The 27,025-nt window shown below is 42.6% G+C and overlaps 2 protein-coding genes across 2 annotated transcripts; both read right to left on the reverse strand.

Moving 5' to 3' along the window:
- Window positions 1–3,730: 3,730 nt before the first annotated feature.
- Window positions 3,731–4,657, reverse strand: LOC307035019 (olfactory receptor 11A1-like; the record flags this gene model as incomplete). The annotated part of the gene is made up of 1 exon (XM_079673944.1): window positions 3,731–4,657. One exon carries the CDS (start codon window positions 4,655–4,657, stop codon window positions 3,731–3,733), a length of 927 nt encoding a protein of 308 aa, XP_079530070.1.
- Window positions 4,658–16,660: 12,003 nt separating this feature from the next.
- Window positions 16,661–17,732, reverse strand: LOC307035020 (olfactory receptor 11A1-like; the record flags this gene model as incomplete). Its single annotated transcript, XM_079673945.1, has 1 exon — window positions 16,661–17,732. The coding sequence occupies exon 1, from the start codon at window positions 17,597–17,599 to the stop codon at window positions 16,661–16,663; it is 939 nt and encodes a 312-aa protein (XP_079530071.1). The 5' UTR covers window positions 17,600–17,732.
- Window positions 17,733–27,025: the final 9,293 nt, after the last annotated feature.

The raw sequence follows: 27,025 nt of genomic DNA on the forward strand, positions 1-27,025 counted from the left end.
TCTCCATCATGATCAGAACCTCTCTCCATCAGGACCAGAACCTCTCTCCATCACGACCAGAACCTCTCTCCATCAGGACCAGAACCTCTCTCCATCAGGACCAGAACCTCTCTCCATCAGGACCAGAACCTCTCTCCATCAGGACCAGAACCTCTCTCCATCAGGACCAAAACCTCTCTCCATCAGGACCAGAACCTCTCTCCATCTGCACCAGAACCTCTCTCCATCAGGACCAGAACCTCTCTCCATCAGGACCAGAACCTCTCTCCATCAAGACCAGGACCTCTCTCCATCAGGACCAGAACCTCTCTCCATCAGGACCAAAACCTCTCTCCATCAGGACCTCTCTCCATCAGGACCAGAACCTCTCTCCATCAGGACCAGAGCATCTCTCCATCAGGACCAGAACCTCTCTCCATCAGGACCTCTCTCCATCAGGACCAGAACCTCTCTCCATCAGGACCAAAACCTCTCTCCATCACGACCAGAACCTCTCTCCATCAGGACCAGAACCTCTCTCCATCACGACCAGAACCTCTCTTCATCAGGACCAGAACCTCTCTCCATCACGACCAGAACCTCTCTCCATCAGGACCAGAACCTCTCTTCATCACGACCAGAACCTCTCTCCATCACGACCAGAACCTCTCTCCATCAGGACCAGAACCTCTCTCCATCACGACCAGAACCTCTCTCCATCAGGACCAGGACCTCTCTCCATCAGGACCAACACCTCTCTCGATCAAGACCAGAACCTCTCTCTATCAGGACCAGAACCTCTCTCCATCAGGACCAAAACCTCTCTCCATCAGGACCAGAACCTCTCTCCATCAGAACCTCTCTCCATCAGGAACAGAATCTCTCTCCACGACGACCTCTCTATATCAGAACCAGAACCTCTCTCCATCAGGACCAGGACCTCTCTCCACCAGGACCAGAACCTCTCTCCATCAGGACCAAAAACTCTCTCCATCAGGACCAGGACCTCTCTCCATCAGGACCAACAAGAACCTCTCTCCATCAGGACCATAACCTCTCTCCATCAGGACCAGGATCTCTCTCCATCAGGACCAGAACCTCTCTCCATCAGGACCAACACCTCTCTCCATCAGGACCAGAACCTCTCTCCATCAGGACCAACACCTATCTCCATCAGGACCAGGACCTCTCTCCATCAGTACCAAAACCTCTCTCCATCAGGACCAACACCTCTCTCCATCAGGACCAGAACCTCTCTCCAACAGGACCAGGACCTCTCTCCATCAGTACCAAAACATCTCTCCATCAGGACCAGGACCTCTCTCCATCAGGACCAGAACCTCTCTCCATCAGGACCTCTCTCCATCAGGACCAGAACCTCTCTCCATCAGGACCAGGACCTCTCTCCATCAGGACCAGGACCTCTCTCCATCAGGACCAGAATTCCTTCCATCAGGACCTCTCTCCATCAGGACCAGAACCTCTCTCCACCAGGATCTCTCTCCATCAGGACCAATACCTCTCTCCATCAGGACCAGAACCTCTCTCCACCAGGACCTCTCTCCATCAGGACCAAGACCTCTCTCCATCAGGACCAGAACCTCTCTCCATCAGGACCCCTCTCCATCAGGACCAGAACCTCTCTCCATCAGGACCAAAACCTCTCTCCATCAGAACCAGAACCTCTCTCCATCAGGACCAGAGCCTCTCTCCATCAGGACCAGAACCTCTCTCCATCAGGACCAGAACCTCTCTCCATCAGGACCTCTCTCCATCAGGACCAGGACCTCTCTCCATCAGGACCAGAATTCCTTCCATCAGGACCTCTCTCCATCAGGACCAGAACCTCTCTCCATCAGGACCTCTCTCCATCAGGACCAGGACCTCTCTCCATCAGGACCAGAATTCCTTCCACCAGGACCTCTCTCCATCAGGACCAAGACCTCTCTCCATCAGAACCTCTCTCCACCAGGACCTCTCTCCATCAGAACCAGAACCTCTCTCCACCAGGACCAAAACCTCTCTCCATCAGGACCAGAACCTCTCTCCACCAGAACCTCTCTCCATCAGAACCTCTCTCCATCAGGACCTCTCTCCATCAGGAGCAGGACCTCTCTCCATCAGGACCAGAACCTCTCTCCATCAGGACCAGAACCTCGCTCCATCAGGACCTGGACCTCTCTCCATCAGGACCTCTCTCCATCAGGACCAGAACCTCTCTCTATCAGGACCAGAACATCTCTACATCAGGACCTGGACCTCTCTCCATCAGGACCAGAACCTCTCTCCATCAGGACCAGAACCTCTCTCCATCAGAACCAGAACCTCGCTCCATCAGGACCTGGACCTCTCTCCATCAGGACCTCTCTCCATCAGGACCAGAACCTCTCTCCATCAGGACCAGAACATCTCTCCATCAGGACCTGGACCTCTCTCCATCAGGACCAGAACCTCTCTCCATCAGGACCAGAACCTCGCTCCATCAGGACCTGGACCTCTCTCCATCAGGACAAGGACCTCTCTCCATCAGGACCAGAACCTCTCTCCACCAGAACCTCTCTCCATCAGGACCTCTCTCCATCAGGACCAGAACCTCTCTCCATCAGGACCAGAACCTCTCTCCACCAGAACCTCTCTCCATCAGGACCTCTCTCCATCAGGACCAGAACCTCTCTCCATCTGAACAGTTTCTTCTCCTCCGCTACCGGCCTCATCAACAAGGCCAGCCCCCACTGAGACTGAGTGTTATCCACCCCACTAACATCATCATGTGAACATCATCTTGTTCTTTTTTCCTTCTTGATACCGTGAGCCATGTTCATGCTCAACTCTCTGAATGCATTTTGCATGTTTTGCACAAAGTGTGCACACAGAATAAAATAAAACAGAATGTATAATAATTTACATAATATATCAGTTTTAACCGAGATGCAAGATAGCTTCTTAAAGTTGACTTTGAATGATAGTTTTTTCCCACAATCCCTTTCACCTGGTATACTCATTAAACTTCAATCATGAAAAGACACAATTTGATGACAATAAACACAAATAATAATCTGCAGTTTGATTGTTTGCTGCTTGTGGAGAGAAATCCCAAACTGCATTTACAGTCCGGCAGTTTCTGTCATGACAAAATGTGAGGTGCATTTAATAGGGGTTTTATATTCATAGTATATTGTTAGATATTTTATTTTAAAGCAGAATTTAAGAGTTGAAAATTATCTGGAAACTCCCGGTGCACCAGTTGCATGGTCCCTGTTGAATAAGAGAAGGATTACAGTTCAATCTGTTGAAGCATTTTTATTCCTCTTCTGACTCAAACTGAACCAATCTGTTACATGTTATTCTCAACACAGGCTAGCAGCAGATTCTTACACAGGATGTATATTTGGGACACATTACATGTTAGAGAATACGAAGGTGAACATATTGTCAACATATTGGGAACATAGTTGATTTGAAGCTGCTCTGTGTCTGTTCACAGCCAGAAGCTTCCTTCAGCTTTAACTTCAGTTTCACTCCTAACGTCCGGACTCATGGACCTTTCAGGGTTCTCCTCAAATCACTGAGGCTGATATGAAAAGTGAAAAGCAAGATAAGAAACAAAGAGAGAGCAGCATCAAGCTCAGCACATGTACAGCTGCACCTTTCATTTCCTTCCTCTGCACACAGTGAACGAGACACGTCATTAGAGTTAATACTGCTGAAGTCAGGGTCCTTTCATTCTCTTTCTCTGCAATCTCTTGATGACCTACACTTCTCCGTACAACAGACGCTTACATATGATGCGGATTTTAGACATCTTCAGCCCGTACAGGACTGGGGTAAAGAGAGGCTGGCATGTTAGAAAGTACAGGGATAACAAAATGCGCAGTATGTTGGGAACACTGCTCATATCAAACCTGCTCTGTAATATTTGGAAAAAACCTCCAAAGGAGAAGTTAAGCAGGGAAGCCAGGTGAGGTGTGCAGGTACTGAGAGCTTTCTGTCTGGTCTGTCTGGAGCCAGAGAAACACACTCTGAGGATCCTCATGTACGTGTAGAGGATTAAAAGCAGAGGAATGATGATGGAGATGACCGTGAAAAAGAGTCCATAAATGTTATTGACCCTGGTGTCAGAGCAGGCCAGCTTCACAATGGAGTAATTCCCACAGTACACTTTGTTAATGATGTTCCCACACAGCGTTAAAGACACACTTAAGGATATCAAAACAACAATTGCAAGAAAAGGGAACAACCATGACACTGCAATAAGAAAATAAGCTTTGTTAGAAGTCATATATGTGTTATATTGCAGAGGATAACAGATAGCAAGATATCTGTCATAAGACATGACGGCTAAATTTGTAAATTCCACACTTCCATATGTAAACAAGCAGAAAACCTGCAGGAAGCAGAGCGGAGCAGAGACAGTGTGAATGTCAGAGAGGATCTGAACCAGAAGGAATGGAAACAGCCCTGAACTACCATACAGTTCATTTACAAACAGGCTGCACAGAAAAAGGTACATAGGTTCATGTAAGCTCCTGTTCACACAGATAACCACAATCAGCAACACGTTGGCACCTATGATACAAATATACAAAGCCAGAACGATCAGGAAATATAGGTATTTCAAAACCCCCGTGTCAGAGTATGCAGTCAGTATAAAATATGAAATGTGAGTAGAGTTCACCATGATCCTCCTGTTGTTAAAGATTTAGAACGTTATGTTAAAGATGAGCACAGATACAGCATTATTCAACAACTATACATCAACAACAGAAACCTGTGTCACATGTGAAACAAATGTCAGACAACAGTTGTGTTTCACCTGCTACTCCTGAGCTGGAGTCACCATGATCCTCCTGTGGTTCTTCAAGCATCACAACATGAGCAGTGCATTACCTGGATGTAGATGTCACTTTAAACATGGCAACAACAGTGAACACATGTTCCTCATCATGAGAACACATAAGACAGATGATCCAAACTGAGCGTCCTATAGTAATGTGTATAATACAGAGATCCAGAGTGTGTGAGGTGCTGCTCTCCTCACTGAGCTGAAACTCTGAGCTGCTGCTTTTACCTTCTGTCTGCAGCTCACTGACGTCATCCTTCAGGGATCCTCCTTCCCACCAGATGCAGAAGGGGTGCTTTCAATCCGTCAATCCAAATTATTTTAATGTCACCCAGCTGAACTACGGTATAGGCCTGTCCTAAAGCCCCTGTCACACTGTCACGAAATTGACATCCGATGGACACACGATTAGGGAAATGTTCAAATTCGGCTCTGATCGTAACAACATCGGGCCATTCGTGAGGGCATCTTAAGCCATCGTATGACCGCCGGGGGAGTTTCTTAGGCTCTGGCAGCAACTTCGTGAGCGGCAACTTCGTAAGGCACTCGTGAGGGCATCTTGTCAAATCGTGAGGGCATCTTGTTATCATCGGTGCCATCAGGCATTCGCCCTCACTCTGATCGGGGCGAATGCCCGATGGCACCGATGATAACAAGATGCTCTCACGATGGCCTTACGAAGGGCAAAATTGACACACGAATTCAACACGAAAATGAACCTTCGCAAGGTCCTTCGACAATTTTTTGGCATGCCAAAGATTTTTCCACTGCTCACGAAGTTGCTGCCGATAGCTTAAGATGCCCTCACGAATGTCCCGATGTTGTTACGATCAGAGCTGAATTTGAACATTTCCTCTATCGTGTGTCCATCGGGTTGTTTTATTGCACAACAAAATCATGTAAACATATTATGTAAATAACCCAATTTTTGTTCTGTGAAACTGAAAAGGATATAATATATTACTTTGAAGGCGAGTTGACAGGAAGTTGTTGTTGCTATGGAAACAACATTACGGAGAAAACGTAATATCTTCTACATATAAAGATGGAGAAAGTAAAGAACAAAGTCTGAAAATATCAGTACAGTATCATAGTACTTTAACATAATCGTTTTTGTTACTTTCGTTGCAGTTGTATTTCTTAAATGTGATGTAAATGTTGCCTTCGTGTGGTTCGGGGCCATCTTCGTGCGAAATTCACAATTCCATATTCGTGTGTCCATCGGGTGTCAATTTCGGGACAGTGTGACAGGGGCTTTAAAGAATGCAGACAATTTTCTGTTTGGTGCAGATGGCATCTTGGTTTCTAGTCGTCACCATCTTGGTTTGTAGTCGTCACCATCTTGTTTTGTAGTCGTCACCATCTTGGTTTGTAGTCGTCACCATCTTGGTTTGTAGTCGTCAATTTCATCAGGCTTGATTGATAAATATAGTTGAGTATCATCGGCATAACAATGCAAGTTTACAGAATGAATCCTTATAATATTGCCTAACGGAAGCATATATAATTTGAACAAAATAGGTCCGAGCACTGAGCCCTGTGGCACTCCATGGCTAACTTTGGTTTGCGTGGAAGATTCATCGTTGACACGTACAAACTGAGAGCGTTCAGATAGATAGGACCTAAACCAGCCTAATGCAGTTCCCTGTATGCCAACTAAGTGCTCTAGTCTTTGCAATAGGATATCATGGTCGATAGTATCAAATGCAGCACTGAGATCGAGCAAGACAAGAATAGAGACAAGTCCCTTGTCTGAGGCTATTAGAATGTCATTTGTGACTTTAACCAGAGCTGTCTCTGTGCTATGTTGTGTTCTAAAGCCAGACTGAAAATCTTCAAATAAATCATAGTTTTTTAAGTAATCAGCTGCTTTGCGACTGCTTTCTCAAGAATCTTTGAGAGGAACGGAAGATTAGAAATAGGTCTATAGTTGGCTAAAACCTCTGGATCGAGGTTGTGCTTTTTAAGAAGCGGTTTTATCACTGCTACTTTGAATGATTGTGGAACATAGCCTGATAATAAAGACATATTCATAATATTTAATAAAGAAGTGCTAATTAATGGAAAAACTTCCTTCAACAGCTTAGTTGGAATCCGGTCTAAGATACACGTTGATGGTTTAGAACAGAGGTGCCCAGTACATCGACCGAGGTCGACCAATGCTGGTAGATCGCGAGTCATTCATAAAAAAAAAATCCAGCTCCGTTAAAATAGACAAAACAGGTTTTGATCCCTCCTCCCTTGGCCCCCCTGTCACTTAATTCAGGAGTTTACTTGATTGACAGTAAAAGCGATCTATCGCTTTCCAGTCTGTTAACCCAGAATGCAAAGCGATACAAAATCAGTCAAGTGCCGGGAAAACTCTAATTAAGTTAAAGAGACAAACAACAAAATGAGTGAGGGACCGAGCAAAAAGCTAAAGACAAACCACTTCCACCCAGAATGGGAGGAAGAATCTTTTTTTGTGATGTCACATTCAAAGGTTATTTGCCTTATTTGTAAAGCAAGCGTCGCTCTGCCAAAGAAAGGTAACGTGGAGAGGCATTATCGGAGTGTTCACAAGGCATATGACAGCGGCTTCCCTCCGAGTAGCGAGCTGATAAAGAGAAAGGTCATGTATTATTGCTACACAAACATTATCTTGCAGTCTTAGTGTCGCCAACTCGTTTCTAACATGCAAAAAGACAAACACATGCGTCTATAGTCGGTGTATTTTCGGCCTTTCCAATCCAGACCAGATCTCTCTCTCCGTCTGTGTGCGAGGGGGCGGGGCAGTTTACACACACTCTGCTGCTCCATGCAGCAACACACGGCGGGGATAGCGGAGAGAAGCGCTCCAAGGTGTGGTTACATGTTACCCGTCTTGAGGTGGACAATGCTCCTTGCCAAGAGAGTTTAGCATGTAAGGGCGGTTACACGAGCAGTTTGTCTAAACATTTATCAAAGTGCTCCACATCCAGACGGAGGAATGCACCGGGTTCGACTGTCTTTCGAGTAGCTCTGTAGCCCCCCCATCCACGAGGAACGTTTCCACGTCAGGTGTTCTGTATGCTAGCAGCAACACACAGAGTTAACTCAATGATACAAACATGGGTTAATGATTAGAGGAAACTGAGTTATTTAGTTTGTTAAAGTTTCAGCTATTCTGTTTACAGTTCTGTCATCACATTATTTAATATGATTTGATAAAACATTGTTTCTTTTGATGTGAAATATTATTTATTTTATTTAAATAAAAAGCAATGTTAATTTTGTTCACAATTTGTTTAGTTAATTTAATAATATATGTATTTTTGAATCAAGTATTCATCTTTATTGTCTTCATTGTTAGTTTCCACATGCCTAAAACAACCTCAAGCTAAATCTAAAAGTTGATGGCTAAATCAGAGCGTTTGAGAAATTGTGCAAGGCATACAGTAATAGTCAGAATAGTCCATTAATCGTTTCATTAATCGATAGATTCATCGATTATCAAATGAGTCGTTTGTTGCAGCCCTATTGTAGTTATCCCATGTAAAAATAAAACGTGTTATTCAGCAACCCTTGCAATTTGGGATTTTATTTTTGGTTGGTAGACCTCGATGAGCTAGTCATTTCAAAAGTAGCTCACCAGCCAAAAAAGTGTGGGCACCCCTGGTTTAGAAGAGAGAATCATTGAATTTAATTGTTCAAGGTTTATGGCTGAAAAGCATTCTAGTTTACTATCTAGTGTAATATTAGAACTTACGTTTCCGGGAGCTGTTGATAACACTATACTGGTCAAAGGCAAGAGGTCATTGATTTTGTTTCTAAGAGTAACAATGTTATCGTTAAAGAAGCACATCAAATCATTCCTACTGAGTGCTATGGGAATAGAAGGCTCAGTCGAGCTGTGGCTCTCTGTCAGCCTGGCTACAGTGCTGAAAAGAAATCTTGCATTATTCTTATTCTCATCTATTAATGAAGAGTAGTAGGCTGCTCTCGCTTTACGCAGTGCTTTCTTATATTCATTGAGAGTAATATGCCAAATTAAACCAGATTCTTCAAGTTTATTGGAACGCCATATCCTTTCAAGTTGTCTCGACTTTTACTTTATTTTGCGGGTTTGGGCATTATGCCATGGAGCTAATCTATGTTGTTTTATTTTCTTCTTTTTCAAAGGAGCAACAGAGTCTCATTTTATTCGCAGCGCATCTGTAGCACTATCAACAACATGATTAATTTGGGGTGGTGTACATTTTGTATAAGTTTCCTCCCCTACATGCAGACATGCTATCGAGTTAAGTATTGGTGGAATCTCTTCCTTAAATGTGGCTATAGCACTAACAGATAGGTTTCTGCTGCAGGAGCTTTTGGCTAATGCTTTGTAGTCTAGTAACAGTACTTCAAAAGTTACTAAGAAATGGTCGGATAAAGCAGGATTATGCGGTTCGACTAATAGTTGCTCAATTTCAATACCATAAGTCAGAACAAGGTCAAGAGTGTGATTATAGCAGTGGGTTGGTTTATTTACACTCTGACAGAAACCAACAGAATCTAATATAGAGTTAAATGCAACAGTAAGGCTATTTTTATCATCGTCAACATGAATATTAAAGTCACCTACGATAATTACTTTATCTGTTTTAAGAACCAAAGCTGATAAAAACTCAGAGAATTCTGATAAGAATTCTGAATAAGGACCTGGTGCACGGTACACTGTAACAAATAAGATTGGCTGCAAAGTTTTCCAGGTCGGATGCGTAAGACTGAAAACGAGGCTTTCAAAGGAGGTATAATTTAATTTTTGTTTAGTATTGATAAGTAAACTTGAGTCAAAGATTGCTGCAACTCCACCTCCTCGGCCCGTGCCTCGGGCAATGTGAGTATTGATATGGCTGGGTGGAGTGGCCTCATTTATGCTGACATATTCTTCATGTCTCAACCAAGTTTCAGTGAGACAGCATATATCAATATTATAATCTGATATTAAATCATTTACCAGTATTGCTTTAGATGCTAGAGATCTTATGTTTAAGAGACCACATTTAATCTTCCTGTTTTGTTGCACTGTAGTAGTTGTTACATTTACTTTTATTAGGTTATTATGTATGACACCTCTATTAGGTTTTACCTTAAATTGTCCTTGGGCAGACACACACACCGTTAATATTGGGTATTTTATTGGGTTCGGGATTCCTATGGATGACTGCCTAGGAGAGAGCGCAGAGAAGCGTGTAAGACTGTGACTCTGCCTCCTGGTCTCAACTCCAGTTTGTCATGGATTAAGTCACAGAGCCCTGAAATGTTTGCCGAAATGAGATTTGCACCTTCCAAATTAGGATGAATGCCGTCTCTCTTAATCAGACCAGGTTTTCCCCAGAAGGCTGTCCAATTATTCACGAAGCCCACATTGTTTGCTGGGCACCATCAAGAGAAAACTTGCTGAGTACAGATTCTCGCAAGAGATGATGTGAAAAGCCTCCTAGTCGTCAGCCAAAGCACTGGAGGCATCGTATCACAACTATTTGTCTTTGAACCCTTTCATGCATTGTGGTCACCACATTAGAGACTGCTAATTTAATGCTGTTTTCTTGTATATGCGTGGGGTTTCGGATGGTATAGTTGCACATCAGGCACCACAGTGGGTTTTATTAAAGTATTTGTGTATTGTATTTTATAGTTTTTGCAATATATACCATTTTGTTCATTGTTTTGTTAAGCACATGCCCTGTACATTCTGTTGGATGTCATCCTTATTGTTGTTCTGTTGTTTTTATGTTACATGTGTAACTAATGTCCTGCAGGGTTAGAAAAAGAGATATTTTGATCTCAAGGGGCGCCTGGTTAAATAAAGGCTACAAACAAACACATATATTCTAGTATCATTGTAGGTGTTGTACATTGGCTGAAAAATGGGTTTTGACTTACAGGACTTTATTGAAAGTCCAAGTGTTGATAAGTTGTATTCCTGTCGCAAAGATGAGATGTTATGTATTGCAGCTCACTTTAACATTTCAGTAGACAAGTATAAAGTAAAAAAAGAGATAAGAGATGAAAACCTGCAAAAACTAGAGGAGTTAAAGATTCTTGTAATCCCAGGCGTTTCAACTCAGCCTAGGGCTGATGTGTCTATTGAAGATGATAGGGAAAGTGTATTAGCTAGGTTAATCCTGAGGCTCGTCCTGCAATGCTTCCTAGGTTTGAGGCTTTCTCTCCGGGTAGCGTTGGTGCAAGTAGTGATGCCAAACTGAAGGTCCGTCTTGCCCGTCTTCAGCTGGAGGTCCAGGAGAAGGAAATGGTGCGTACAGCGGAATATGAACACAAACTGCAGATTCGCAAGTTAGAGATAGAAGCTGAGAAAGAAATCACGTTAAAGCGGCTTGAAGTCGATGCCCTGAGAATCTCTTCAGAGCAGACATTAGAGAGGTCAATACCTTCGCATACAGCCTCTCATACAAAAAGTTTTGATGTTAGTAAAAATATTGCTTTGGTGCCAACTTTTAGAGAGTCAGAGTCATGGTGTGCGGCTAACGAAGTGAAGGATCATTTTGAGAGTCTTCGTCAGTTACTTCTCTTGGAAGATTTGAATAATTCTTTGCCTGAAAGGATGGTGATATTCTGAAATGAACAGAAGGTCACTCCACTGGCTAAGGCAGCTGTTTTAGCGGATGAATTTATGCTCACTCACAAGACTGTGTTTTCTTCACCCTTGCGCCCAGATAAAGCTTCAGAGTCGCAAACCGGAAGACCTGATCTTGGCCCAACAACTTTTGAAAGGTCTAGAGGACCACCATCACCTCCACGGGGGCCCCGTGAGTGTAAGTACTGCCATAAAACAGGACACCTTATGTCAGGGTGTCATCTCTTAAAGCGTGAACAACAATTTTGCAACGCTTTCAAACACCAAAAGGCGTTTCCCTATCAGACATAGGAATGTCCCAGGAGGAGGATGAACCTGATCCCTGCTTCAAACCCTTTATTTCAAAGGGCTTTGTTTCTTTAACTGGGGATCCTAAAGACCAGCTGCCAGTACAGGTACTTGAACACATTACACCCGTCCTCATCAAGCTCCACTGGCTCCCCATCCCCCAGAGAATTCAGTACAAGATCCTCCTGATGACATACAAAGCCCTCCATAACCTGGCCCCCCCACCTGACTGACCTCCTCCACAGAGGTAGCGCGCTTGTTTCAGCCAGGTGACAAGGTGTTGGTTCTATTGCCTGTACCTGGTTCTGCTCTGTCTACTAAATGTTCTGGCCCTTATGTTGTAGATAAGAAGCTCGGTGAAACAAACTACGTCATTCAAACACCTGAGCAACACTGAGGTATTGGAGCTGATTTTTCCAATCATTTGTCTCATCTCCCTGATGACCAGGACATTATTTGCTATGTAAATGTTTATTGTCGGGTCCAAACATACTGTTTGGATTTATATGTGTGGGGGTGTTACGTGCCAGGCAGGCTGTACTCAGCTGGCCTATCGGCAGCCAGGGCCGACCATAAAGGAGGCACCCAGGAAGTCTTCTCTCTCTCTCTCACCCTGGGCCTGTTGCGGATTGAGGAGCCTGCAATTGACTGCCTTGAGTAGAAAGTCATTCTACCTTGTTTGTTCTAACCTTTGTGAATGTGTGTGTGTTGAGAGGTGGGGGAGTTAGGTAAGTCTGGGGTACCCTGTACATTTCTCATCACGTAGGTAACTAATGTTCAGACACACTAGGTTAGTGGATTGTGGCCACCCCTGTATTCTGTTTTGTTCTGAGTAGTTTAGTTAGTGAGGGTTTTTGTTTGAGTTTTGGTTTCAAAGGATAGCTGTAGAAATAGACCTGGTTTTGTTATGCTAATTTCTTGTGTTTGGCACAATCTCCTTTGGCTCCTCCTCCTCACTCAAAGAGTATTTCTGTTAAACTTCTGTTCAGTTAGGTTGTTCAAGGAATAAACCTTTTGTCAAACTTTACGCTGACTCCCTCATAATTATTGGTTGTTGTGTGTTATTGTCTCCAGGTCCCCTAGACCAGGGGTTCCCAACCCCCGGTCCGTGGACCGGTGCCGGGCCGCGGAGGTGTTACTGCCGGGGCGCGAAATAGCTGTGAGTTTATCGTAATATTTGCAGAATTATAAATATTTAAAAATATGTTATCAATTATTTTTTTTTATTTTTTTTCCCGCACCTATACCAGTCATATTATTACATCCAAATCAAAATTGGTTGGCATAGGGTCTCAGCCTCTCGTGCACAGAGAAAGTTACCGGTGCGCCAGTAGGAAGTGGAGCACACAGGAGACAACCGTTTAATCGCAGACTGTTATGTTTATGGGAAATGGCAGTGCAGACATTATTTGAGATATATTTTGAACTCGGACTTCATTTTTTTTATTTGTAAAGCCTCCTTCACTTCATGAAATGGCTGCAGCATCAGGAGGCAGCCTCTGAGAAGTGCAGCACCAGCGCGTACACACCACCTTCACTGTGTTCCCCACTGCTGGCTGCTACGTTTCACACACACACCTCTACACACACACACACACACACACACACACACACACACACACACACACACACACACACACACACACACACACACACACACACACACACACACACACCTCTACACACACACACACACACACACACACACAAACACACACCTCTACACACACACACACACACACACACACACACACACACACACACACACACACACACACACACACACACACACCTCTACACACACACACACACACACACACACACCCAAACACACACCTCTACACACACACACACACACACACACACACACACACACACACACACACAAACACACACCTCACACACACACACACACACACACACACACACACACACACACACACACACACACACACACACACACACACACACACACACACACACACACACACACACACACACACACACACACACATCGAACGGCCAGATTATTCCCCCTATTACTAGTTGTATGAAGGAAATGTCCGGTCACAAAGGCGCATGGTGTGTTTGAGTATGTTCGGTGTGTTGTGTGTGTGTGTGTGTGTGTGTGTGTGTGTGTGTGTGTGTGTGTGTGTGTGTGTGTGTGTGTGTGTGTGTGTGTGTGTGTGTGTGTGTGTGTTTGTGTGTGTCCAACAACGGCATTTGTTTTCAAATGACCATGAACAGTAATTTACACACATCTGGCCAACTCCTAGGTATGTGGGTGTTCCCAAAAGAACTTAGTTTAATCTTAATCTCGATGTAGTGCTAAATGCTGTCGGAGTGCAACGGAACGAACGCACGTTATTATGGCTGGCAAACAAGCCCAGGGGTCTCCCTGACATTTCAGTTATATCAATATGTGTACAGTGGTCCTAATTTGTTTTAATTGTATCCTGGTTTTAAACGTTGTTAATATGTTTTGGATGCATATTGTTCTATTATTTTTTCAGGCTGTTACATACAATTAACCACTGTTGCCATATTAGGTTATATTATATATTATATTAATATTGGTAAAGCGGTCCTGATTTTTTGTTTTAATTGTATCCTGGTTTTAAACGTTATTAATACGTTTTGGATGCATATTGGTATTTCTTCAGGCTGTTAAATACAATTAGCCTCTGTTGCCACCTGCTGGTGAGTAAATATTCATATCAGCTAAAATTGACAACCGGTCCGCACATTTTTTTTAATGTATCTGCCGGTCCTTGGCACAATAAAGGTTGGGAACCCCTGCCCTAGACCTTAGTGGGGACGTAACACATTTTTTTCATGCATAAAGATGAAAATATCCTTAGTTTGTTGTAATGTATGCACGAAGGAGTTAATAGATCACACACTGAGGGAATATATATATACTATATTGCAATTATTTATATAGGTTTTTTTCTATCAAAAATGTCGGGGGTCGGTCAGGGGGTACTTGGCTGAGACATTTTTTCAAAGGGGTTGCATTACTGAAGAAAGTTTGAGAAGCACTGATCTAGGGTGTCTGAGACGCCCTGCTGTTGAGAGCTGACAACGGACAAAGAACAGCTCCTGAATTGGTGAACACATAATAAAATAAGTACGTCACTTTAGTTCAAAGAAGCTCATGTACTGTTGTGATCGGATGGTAGGGTAATTCACTTTACTTTAAAGTTATTTAAGAAATGTTTATTGTTTTGTATTGAACAAATTGTACGTATAATTTACTGAAATACACTTCCTGTCTGTGCATTCATCTTTTACTGTCATGAAGCAGTGCTCGAACCAAGCCTAGTCATGGGTTTGTTTTGAAATACAAACACTTTAAGATTCCTTTAAAACTGTCACAACAAATAGTCATTCCAGGTAGGGGTTTCACCAACTAATCGACGAGTCGACTAGTCGACTACCTTTACCACTAGTCGGCGCTGTAGGCCCTAGTCAACTAGTCGTGAAAAAAGTGGAGGTAAACGAGGTGCTGCAAAATGCTCCAAAACACGTCCGACATTCTTATGTATGGCAGAACTTCAACGAAGATGTAACCAACTCCACAGTGAAGTGTCAGTTGTGTACAGCTGTACTGAAGTACAATACAAATGCATCTGCTATGTGCAACCATCTGAAGATGAGACACCCGCTGCCGACAGCTAGCACTAGCAGTAATGCTAGCACCAGTGAGCAACGGACCGGCGTCAGCACTGAACAGAGGCAAACGAACAGCAAGAAAACACGGGTCAACAGTGATGATGAGCTACGGGATTACTGCCAGCGGACACCGCATATCCCCACAATGGATAATCCACTGGAGTGGTGGGCAGAAAACCTGCACCGCTTCCCCCGCTTTCGAGGAGCTACCTGGCTATTCCAGCCACAAGCACCCCGAGTGAGAGGGTTTTTCCCTGGCAGGCAACACTGTCACCCGAAAGCGGTCAAGCCTCCTTCCCTCGCATGTCGATACGTTGGTGTTCAAACCAAACCAAAAATATGGAAAGGTGGACGCTATCGTGGAGGACAGCGAATAAAGTGTTGCACACTGGATTTACGTGGCATTTATGTAAACAAGAGTTTTTTGCTGTCGATTTTGGTGAGTCCAGTGTTTGTTATTTACTCAGCCATGTAACACAAATTAAAATGCAGTGTTTAATGTTACTGTATGAGTTCCAATAGAAAATACAGTTGTAAACCTCTCTTTGTGTGTCTTTATTATGACGTAACGACTAGTCGACTAGTCGACTACTATTTTGAAAAACGTGTCGACTAGTAAATATTGGTAGTTGTGAAACCCCTAATTCCAGGTGTGTATTCGTAACAAACTGTGGTGTGCCATTTAATGCGAGAGCTAGAAAATGGAAAGGGTAAACTGAAGCCTCAAAGAGAACTTATGTACAATACTTATATAAAAATATATAGAGTAAATGTATATTATTCAGGAAGAAATGGGTATAATTCTGTACCTTCATGCAGTCAGTCTGACACCGGATAAGCTCATATTTTATGTTTAAGTCTCATTAATATCGTAATTATGTTTCTCATTATATCATCACACTGATCCTGACACACAAACAGTCTTTTATCCTGTTCAAGAGATGTTATTGTAAGTCCAAGTGGTCGTATGTTGTACAGATTGTAAAGACCCCAAACTTGCAGATGTGGGAATTTAAATTAAGTTAATAAAACTGCTAAAACTTGATGTGACAGTTTCCGTAAATTCTCTCCTGAATGATTTCTGGTTTTGGTGTTAGTCCTAGAAATTAAACACAATCATTCAATTTAAATAACTTTATTCATGCTTAATGGACAACTTCTATTGACTTTGATCATTCACTGACTGCAGCAACAGATTGTGGTCACTTTCTGAAGAAGGTCAGACCTTTAAAGACAACATGTATAACTCCTGTTCTGACTCAAACTGAACTCATCTGTTAGAGGTTATTCCTAACCCCAGCTAGCAGCAGATCTTTACACAGGATGTATATCTTGGACATGTTGAGGCCGTACATCATAGGGCTGAAGAGAGGCTGGCATGTGAGGGCATATAATGATAAAAATATTCTCAACATGTTGGGTACGCCGCTCATATTAAACCTGCTCTGTGATACTTCAAAAAATGCCCCGAAGGAGAAGTTGATGAGGGAAGCGAGGTGAGGTGTGCAGGTGCTGAGAGCTTTCTGTTTGCTCTGCTTACAGCCAGAGAAACACACTCTGAGGATCCTCATGTACGAGAACACGATCAGAGACACAGGAAACATGATCATGAAAAAAGTAAAAATGAGACCATACACATTATTGACTGTAGTGTCAGAGCAAGCCAGCTTAACAATGGAGTAGTTATCACAGTAAACTTTGTTAATGATGTTCCCACACAGCTGTAGAGACACACTCAGTGATATCGTGACAAAGACAATAAAAAAAGGAGGAAACCATATGGCGGCAATAAGCACAACAATCATATTATACGTCATACGTGTGTTATATAGCAGAGGATGACAGATAGCAAGATATCTGTCATAAGACATGACGGCTAAATTTGTAAATTCCACACTTGCATATGTATACACAGAGAAAACCTGCAGGAAGCAGAGCGGAGCAGAGACAGTGTGAATGTCAGAGAGGATCTGAACCAGAAGGAATGGAAACAGCCCTGAACTACCATACAGTTCATTTACAAACAGGCTGCACAGAAACAGGTACATAGGTTCATGTAAGCTCCTGTTCACACAGATAACCACAATCAGCAACACGTTGGCACCTATGATACAAATATACAAAGCCAGAACGATCAGGAAATATAGGTATTTCAAAACCCCCGTGTCAGAGTATGCAGTCAGTATAAAATAGGAAGCTTCTGTAGAGTTCACCATGATCCTCCTGTTGTTAAAGATTTAGAACGTTATGTTAAAGATGAGCACAGATACAGCATTATTCAACAACTATACATCAACAACAGAAACCTGTGTCACATGTGAAACAAATGTCAGACAACAGTTGTGTTTCACCTGCTACTCCTGAGCTGGAGTCACCATGATCCTCCTGTGGTTCTTCAAGCATCACAACATGAGCAGTGCATTACCTGGATGTAGATGTCACTTTAAACATGGCAACAACAGTGAACACATGTTCCTCATCATGAGAACACATAAGACAGATGATCCAAACTGAGCGTCCTATATTAATGTGTATAATACAGAGATCCAGAGTGTGTGAGGTGCTGCTCTCCTCACTGAGCTGAAACTCTGAGCTGCTGCTTTTACCTTCTGTCTGCAGCTCACTGACGTCATCCTTCAGGGATCCTCCTTCTGTAACTCAGGGTTTCACCACCAGATGCAGAAGGGGTGCTTTCAATCCGTCAATCCAAATTATTTTAATGTCACCCAGCTGAATTCTCTGTTTGGTGCAGATGGCATCTTGGTTTCTAGTCGTCACCATCTTGGTTTCTAGTCGTCATTCCTTGGTATTTGATCGTCAACATCAACGCTATTGGCCTTTAAAATCCTGTTTTTTTTTTCTTCAACATCTTAATAATTGGTCCTCACCATGTTTGCTTTTGGTCATCAACATTGTCACAATATGATTACTTTCTGTTTTATTTTTGAAATCCATGTTTCCTGGCTGTTGGCCTCTTGATCCCTCTTCTTGTTCCCTTGTTTGTTGAGGTTTAGTTTTTCTTTGTTTATTCTTAGTTATATGGTTTTTATAAATTAAAGCTGGCTTTTCGTTGAAACTACGGAGATCTTTTTTTGACTGCTTTGGGGTCCAACTTCTTGCCAAACCGCGATGAACAAATAAGTATGATTCTCCACCTGACAAACCAGACAGAAGAGGTTAATTCTCTGGGCAGATAATAAAATGCCAGTCACATCAGGGACATTTTTGAATGATTCTGTTTCCGATTTCTGTCCTGCTTATCAATTTATTTTCTTTTTCGTGTTGTACCTGCTTGTTTAACAGAATGAAAAAAAAGACGTATTTATGAAAACTTTTCCTCAAATGTATATTCAGTTACACTCCCTTCATACTGTTTATAGAACCTGTAAATCAATTAGATGACAACTAGAAACCAAGATGTTGACGACAAGAAACCAAGATGTTGACGATCAGAAACCAAGATGGTGATGACTAGAAACCAAGATGGTGACGACAAGAAACCAAGATGTTGACGATCAGAAACCAAGATGGTGATGACTAGAAACCAAGATGGTGACGACAAGAAACCAAGATGTTGACGATCAGAAACCAAGATGGTGACGACTAGAAACCAAGATGGTGACGACTAGAAACCAAGATGTTGACGACAAGAAACCAAGATGTTGACGATCAGAAACCAAGATGGTGATGACTAGAAACCAAGATGGTGACGACAAGAAACCAAGATGTTGACGATCAGAAACCAAGATGGTGATGACTAGAAACCAAGATGGTGACGACAAGAAACCAAGATGTTGACGATCAGAAACCAAGATGGTGTCGACTACAAACCAAGATGGTGAAGACTAGAAACCAAGATGGTGACGTCTACAAACCAAAATGGTGTCGACTAAAAACCAAGATGGTGAGGACTACAAACCAAGATGGTGATGACTAGAAGCCAAGATGGTGACGAATAGAAACCAAGACGGTGAAGACTACAACCCAAGACGGTGACGACTACAAACCAAGATGTTAACAACTAAAAACCAAGATGGTGACGAACAGAAACTAAAATGCTGTCAAACAGAAACTAAGATGGTGACGAATAGAAACTAAGATGGTGACGACCATAAACCGAGATTGTGAAAACCATAAACCAAGATGGTGAGAACTACAAACCAAGATGGTGATGACTACAAACCAAGATGGTGACGACTAGAAACCAAGATGGTCACGACTAGAAACCAAGTTGTTGTCGACTATAAACCAAGATGGTGACGAGCAGAAATCAAGATGTTGATGACTACAAACCAAGATGGTGTCGACTAAAAACCAAGATGGTGAAGACTACAAACCAAGATGGTGTCCACTACAAACCAAGATGGTGAGGACTACAAACCAAGATGGTGATGACTAGAAACCAAGATGGTGACGACTAGAAACCAAGATGGTGACGACTACAAACCAAGATGGTGACGACTTGAAACCAAGATGGTGACGACTAGAAACCAAGACGGTGAAGACTACAAACCAAGACGGTGACGACTAGAAACCAAGATGGTGACGACTAGAAACCAAGATGGTGACGAATAGAAGCCAAGATGGTGACGAATAGAAACCAAGACGGTGAAGACTAGAAACCAAGATGTTGATGACTACAAACTAAGATGGTGACGACTACAAACCAAGATGGTGATGTGCAAAAACCAAGATGGTGACGACTAGAAGCCAAGATGGTGACAACTACAAACCAAGATGATGACGACTTCAAACCAAGATGGTGAAGACTACGAACATAGTTGTTGCGACTAGAAACCAAGATGGTGACGACTAGAAACCAAGATGTTAACAACTAAAAACCAAGATGGTGACGAACAGAAATTAAAATGCTGACAAACAGAAACTAAGATGGCGACGACCATAAACCGAGATTGTGACGACCATAAACCAAGGTGGTGAGGTGCACAAACCAAGATGATGTCGACTAAAGACCAAGAGGCTGAAGACTACAAACCAAGATGGTGTCGAACAGAAACCAAGAGGCTGAAGACTACAAAACAAGATGGTGTCGACTACAAACCAAGATGGTGAGGACTACAAACTAAGATGGTGATGACTAGAAGCTAAGATGGTGATGACTAGAAACCAAGATGGTGACGGCCATAAACCAAGATGGTGATGTGCAAAAACCAAGATGGTGACGACTAATAAACCAAGTTGTTGTGACTAGAAACCAAGATGATGACGACTTCAAACCAAGATTGTGAAGACTACAAACCAAGATGATGACGACTTCAAACCAAGATGGTGAAGACAACGAACATATTTGTTGCTACTAGAAACCAAGATGGCGACGACTACAAACTAAGATGGTGACGACTACAAACCAAGATGGTGACGAATAGAAACCAAGATGTTGACGATCAGAAACCAAGATGGTGACTACTAGAAACCAAGATGGTGTCGACTACAAACCAAGATGGTGAAGACTAGAAACCAAGATGGTTACGTCTACAAACCAAGATGGTGTCGATTAAAAACCAAGATGGTGAAGACTACAAACCAAGATGGTGACGTCTACAAACCAAAATGGTGTTGACTAAAAACCAAGATGGTGAGGACTACAAACCAAGATGTTGTGACAAGAAACCAAGATGATGACGACTTCAAACCAAGATGGTGAAGACTACAACCCAAGTTGTTGCGACTAGAAACCAAAATGGTGACAATTAAAAACCAAGATGGTGACGAACAGCAACAAAAATGCTGTCAAACAGAAACTAAGATGGTGACGAATAGAAACTAAGATGGTGACGACCATAAACCGAGATTGTGACAACCATAAACCAAGATGGTGAGAACTACAAACCAAGATGGTGATGACTACAAACCAAGATGGTGACGACTAGAAACCAAGATGGTCACGACTAGAAACAAAGTTGTTGTCGACTATAAACCAAGATGGAGAGGATCAGAAACCAAGATGGTGACGAGCAGAAATCAAGATGTTGATGACTACAAACCAAGATGGTGTCGACTAAAAACCAAGATGGTGAAGACTACAAACCAAGATGGTGTCCACTACAAACCAAGATGGTGAGGACTACAAACCAAGATGGTGATGACTACAAACCAAGATGGTGACGACTAGAAACCAAGATGGTGACGACTACAAACCAAGATGGTGACGACTTGAAACCAAGATGGTGACGACTACAAACCAAGATGGTGACGAATAGAAACCAAGACGGTGACGACTAGAAACCAAGATGGTGACGAATAGAAGCCAAGATGGTGACGAATAGAAACCAAGACGGTGAAGACTACAAACCAAGATGGTGTCGACTACAAACCAAGACGGTGAAGACTTGAAACAAAGATGGTGACGACTACAAACCAAGATGGTGACGACTTGAAACCAAGATGGTGACGACTACAAACCAAGATGGTGACGACTTGAAACCAAGATGTTGACGACTAGAAACCAAGATGGTGACGAATAGAAACCAAGACGGTGAAGACTACAAACCAAGATGGTGTCGACTACAAACCAAGATGGTGACGAATAGATGCCAAGACGGTGACGACTAGAAAACAAGATGGTGACGAATAGAAACCAAGACGGTGACGACTTGAAACCAAGATGGTGACGAATAGAAACCAAGACGGTGAAGACTACAAACCAAGATGGTGAAGACTAGAAACCAAGATGTTGACGACTACAAACTAAGATGGTGACGACTACAAACCAAGATGTTGACGACTTCAAACCAAGATGGTGACGACTAGAAACCAAGATGTTGACGACTTCAAACCAAGATGGTGACAAATAGAAACCAAGATGTTGACGACTTCAAACTAAGATGGTGAAGACTACGAACATAGTTGTTGCAACTAAAAACCAAGATGGTGACGACTAGAAACCAAGATGTTAACAACTAAAAACCAAGAAACCAAGACGGTGAAGACTACAAACCAAGATGTTGACGACTTCAAACCAAGATGGTGACGACTAGAAGCCAAGATGGTGACAAATAGAAACCAAGATGTTGACGACTTCAAACTAAGATGGTGAAGACTACGAACATAGTTGTTGCGACTAGAAACCAAGATGGTGACGACTAGAAACCAAGATGTTAACAACTAAAAACCAAGATGGTGACGAACAGAAACCAAGAGGCTGAAGACTACAAACCAAGACGGCGTCGACTACAAACCAAGATGGTGAGGACTACAAACTAAGATGGTGATGACTAGAAGCTAAGATGGTGATGACTAGAAACCAAGATGGTGACGGCCATAAACCAAGATGGTGATGTGCAAAAACCAAGATGGTTACGACTAGAAGCCAAAACAGGGAGGACTACAAACCAAGATGGTGACGGCCATAAACCAAGATGGTGATGTGCAAAACCAAGATGGTGACGACTAGAAGCCAAAACGGGGAGATGATGATGATGACTAATAAATCAAGTTGTTGTGACTAGAAACCAAGATGATGACGACTTCAAACCAAGATTGTGAAGACTACAAACCAAGATGATGACGACTTCAAACCAAGATGGTGAAGACAACGAACATATTTGTTGCGACTACAAACTAAGATGGTGACGACTACAAACCAAGATGGTGACGACTAGAAACCAAGATGGCGACGACTAGAAACCAAGATGTTGACGACTACAAACTAAGATGGTGACGACTAGAAACCAAGATGGTGTCGACTACAAACCAAGATGGTGATGACCAGTGGCGGCTGGTGGAAAATATTGTTGGTGGGGCTGTTGATATAGTGAGTAAACATTTTTTTTTGGGGAGAAATGAGCCCTTAAATTGGGACTTCTGGTGATGTAATGGCTCCATAAAATCGTGGATCTAGGGCCAGGAACAACCAGGCTGAGTCGGGCTGAGTATGCTAAACTAGAGAGAGAATCGCTGTCAAGGAGGCTACAACTACAACAAGATGAACATATTTGACCGTGATTTAATTGTAATACACGTTTCAAAATGATGCCGAAGTAACAATATACTGATACTGGATAATAAAAACCATGAATTAAGGCTTTGACATGTCTGCAGACATACGGCAGGCAAAAAACCTTTTAAAATGCGTGTTTTCTAATGGAGATTTGGCTAAGCTAACGTTGTAAATGCTCCGACCGTCCACACTCAAAACAACGGTCTATACAGACAGAAATAAACCAGCGACTGTATTCGCCATGACACAGACAGTATGTGGTTTGTACTTGTTTAACTTTCGTCTAGTTTCTGAACAGATATGAAGAGCTGTGAGCTCTGAATGCTAGAGCTAACAGCTGTGTTGTTTTTCTGGGGAGCTCATTGAACGTCACGGCTCCGCCTACACTGCGTTACTATAGATACTACCCCAGTTCCTCATGAGTCTAAAAAACAACTCACGTCAACGCACGTAAGCAACGTGGACGCCAACGTGAGCGCCCTCGTGACCAAAATATTTGACGGTGCTGATTGGCTGAAATTATGTTTCGGCGGCACAGTTTACTATTGAGACTTTTGCAACATGCTGGTTGCTGCTGGTTGGCTCGGGGGCAGCGCCCCGTAATGATAAACTAATGCCAAGGGCAAGGCCAGGCAGGAAACATGTGACTTATCAGTAACTTTAGACATCGTAACACAATTTTAAACAAGATTTTATTGTAGATTATACATTTTACTGATACCAATTGTATGATATTTATCTTGTTCATTAAAAATTAAAAATATAAAATATATATATTTTTGAAATATATATATTTTTTAATATATATTTTTTTTGTATGTGGGAAGAGGTGGGGCGGCGCCCCTAGCGCCCCTATGGGCCGGCCGCCACTGGTGATGACTAGAAACCAGGATGTTGACGAATAGAAACCAAGATGGTGAAGAGCAGAAACCAAGATGGTGACGAATAGAAACCATGTTGTTGACGTCTACATCCAAGATGGTGTGGACTACAAACCAAGATGGTGACGACTATAACCAAGATGGTGACGACTAGAAACCAAGATGTTGACGACTAGAAACCAAGATGGTGACGACTACAAACCAAGATGGTGACGACTGGAAACCAAGATGTTGACGTCTACAAATAAAGATGGTGTTGACTACAAACCAAGATGGTGTCGACTACAAACCAAGATGGTGACGACTAGAAACCAAGATGGTGACGACTACAAACCAAGATGGTGACAACTGGAAACCAAGATGTTGACGTCTACAAATAAAGATGGTGTTGACTACAAACCAAGATGGTGTCGACTACAAACCAAGATGTTGACGACTAGAAACCAAGATGTTGACGACTAGAAACCAAGTTGTTGATGACTACAAACCAAGATGGTGACGAACAGAAACTAAAATGCTGACAAACAGAAACTAAGATGATGACGACAAGAAACTAAGATGGTGACGACTACAAACCAAGATGGTGACGACTACAAACCAAGATGGTGACGACTGGAAACCAAGATGTTGACGTCTACAAATAAAGATGGTGTTGACTACAAACCAAGAGGGTGTCGACTACAAACCAAGATGGTGACGACTAGAAACCAAGATGGTGACGACTGGAAACCAAGATGTTGACGTCTACAAACCAAGATGGTGTTGACTACAAACCAAGATGGTGTCGACTACAAACCAAGATGTTGACGACTAGAAACCAAGATGGTGACGACTAGAAACCAAGATGTTGACGACTAAAAGCCAAGATGGTGACGAACAGAAACTAAAATGCTGACAAACAGAAACTAAGATGGTGACGACTAGAAACCAAGATGGTGACGATTACAAACCAAGATGGTGACAAATTCAAACCAAGATGGTGACGAATACAAATCAAGATGGTGATGAATTCAAACCAAGATGGTGACGAATAGAAATCAATATGTTGATGACTAGAAACCAGGATGTTGAAGAGCAGAAACCAAGATGGTGACGAATAGAAACCAAGTTGTTCACGTCTACAAACCAAGATGGTGTTGACTACAAACCAAGATGGTGTTGACTACAAACCAAGATGGTGTCGATTACAAACCAAGATGGTGTCGACTACAAACCAAGATGATGACGACTAGAAACCAAGATGGAGAGGATCGGAAACCAAGATGGTGACGATTACAAACCAAGATGGTGTCGTCTACAAACCAAGATGGTGTTGACTACAAACCAAGATGGTGTCGACTACAAACCAAGATGGTGACGACTACAAACCAAGATGGTGTCGACTACAAAGCAAGATGGTGAAGATTACAAACCGAGATGGTGACAACTACAAACCAAGATGGTGACGACTAGAAACCAAGATGGTGTCGACTAAAAACCAAGATGGTGATGACTAGAAACCAAGATGGTGACGACTACAAACCAAGATGGTGAAGATTACAAACCAAGATGGTGAAGATTACAAACCGAGATGGTGACGTCTACAAACCAAGATGGTGACGACTACAAACCAAGATGGTGAAGATTACAAACCGAGATGGTGACGTCTACAAACCAAGATGGTCACGACTACAAACCAAGATGTTGACGACTTGAAAAAAAGATGGTGAGGACTAGAAGCTAAGATGGTGACGACTAGAAACCAAGATGGTGACAACCATAAACCAAGATGGTGACGTGCAAAAACCAAGATGGTGATGACTAGAAACCAAGACGGTGAAGAATACAAACCAAGATGTTGACGACCAGAAACCAAGATGGAGAGGATCAGAAACCAAGATGTTGAAGAGCAGAAACCAAGATGGTGACGAATAGAAACAAAGTTGTTGACGACTTGAAACCAAGATGGTGATGACCATAAACCAACATGGTGATGTGCAAAAACCAAGATGGTGACGACTAGAAGCCAAAACGGTGAAGACTAGAAACCAAGATGTTGACGACTACAAACTAAGATGGTGATATGCAAAAACCAAGATGGTGACGACTAGAAACCAAGATGTTGACGACTACAAACAAAGATGGTGTCGACTACTAACCAAGATGTTGACGAACAGAAACTAAAATGCTGACAAACAGAAACAAAGATGGTGTTGACTACAAACCAAGATGGTGAGGACTAGAAACCAAGATGGTGAAGACTACATACAAGATGGTGATGACTAGAAACCAAGATGGTGAAGACTACAAACCAAGATGGTCACGACTAGAAACCAAGATGGTCACGACTACAAAACAAGATGTTGAAGACTTGAAACCAAGATGGTGACGACTAGAAACCAATATGGTGACGACCATAAACCAAGAAGGTGACAACCATAAACCAAGATGGTGACGTGCAAAAACCAAGATGGTGATGACTAGAAACCAAGATATTGGCGACAAGAAACTAAGATGGTGACGATTAGAAACCAAGATGGTGAGGACTCCTAACCAAGATGGTGATGACTAGAAACCAAGATGGTGAAGATTACAAACCGAGATGGAGACGTCTACAAACCAAGATGGTCACGACTAGAAAACCAAGATGTTGACGAATTGAAACCAAGATGTTGACGACAAGAAAACAAGATGGTGAGGACTAGAAACTAAGATGGTGACGACTAGAAACCAATATGGTGACGACCATAAACCAAGATGGTGACAACCATAAACCAAGATGGTGACGGGCAAAAACCAAGATGGTGATGACTAGAAACCAA

Source organism: Notothenia rossii, assembly GCF_949606895.1.
Source record: "Notothenia rossii genome assembly, chromosome: 4".
NCBI classification, from domain to species: Eukaryota; Metazoa; Chordata; class Actinopteri; order Perciformes; family Nototheniidae; genus Notothenia; species Notothenia rossii.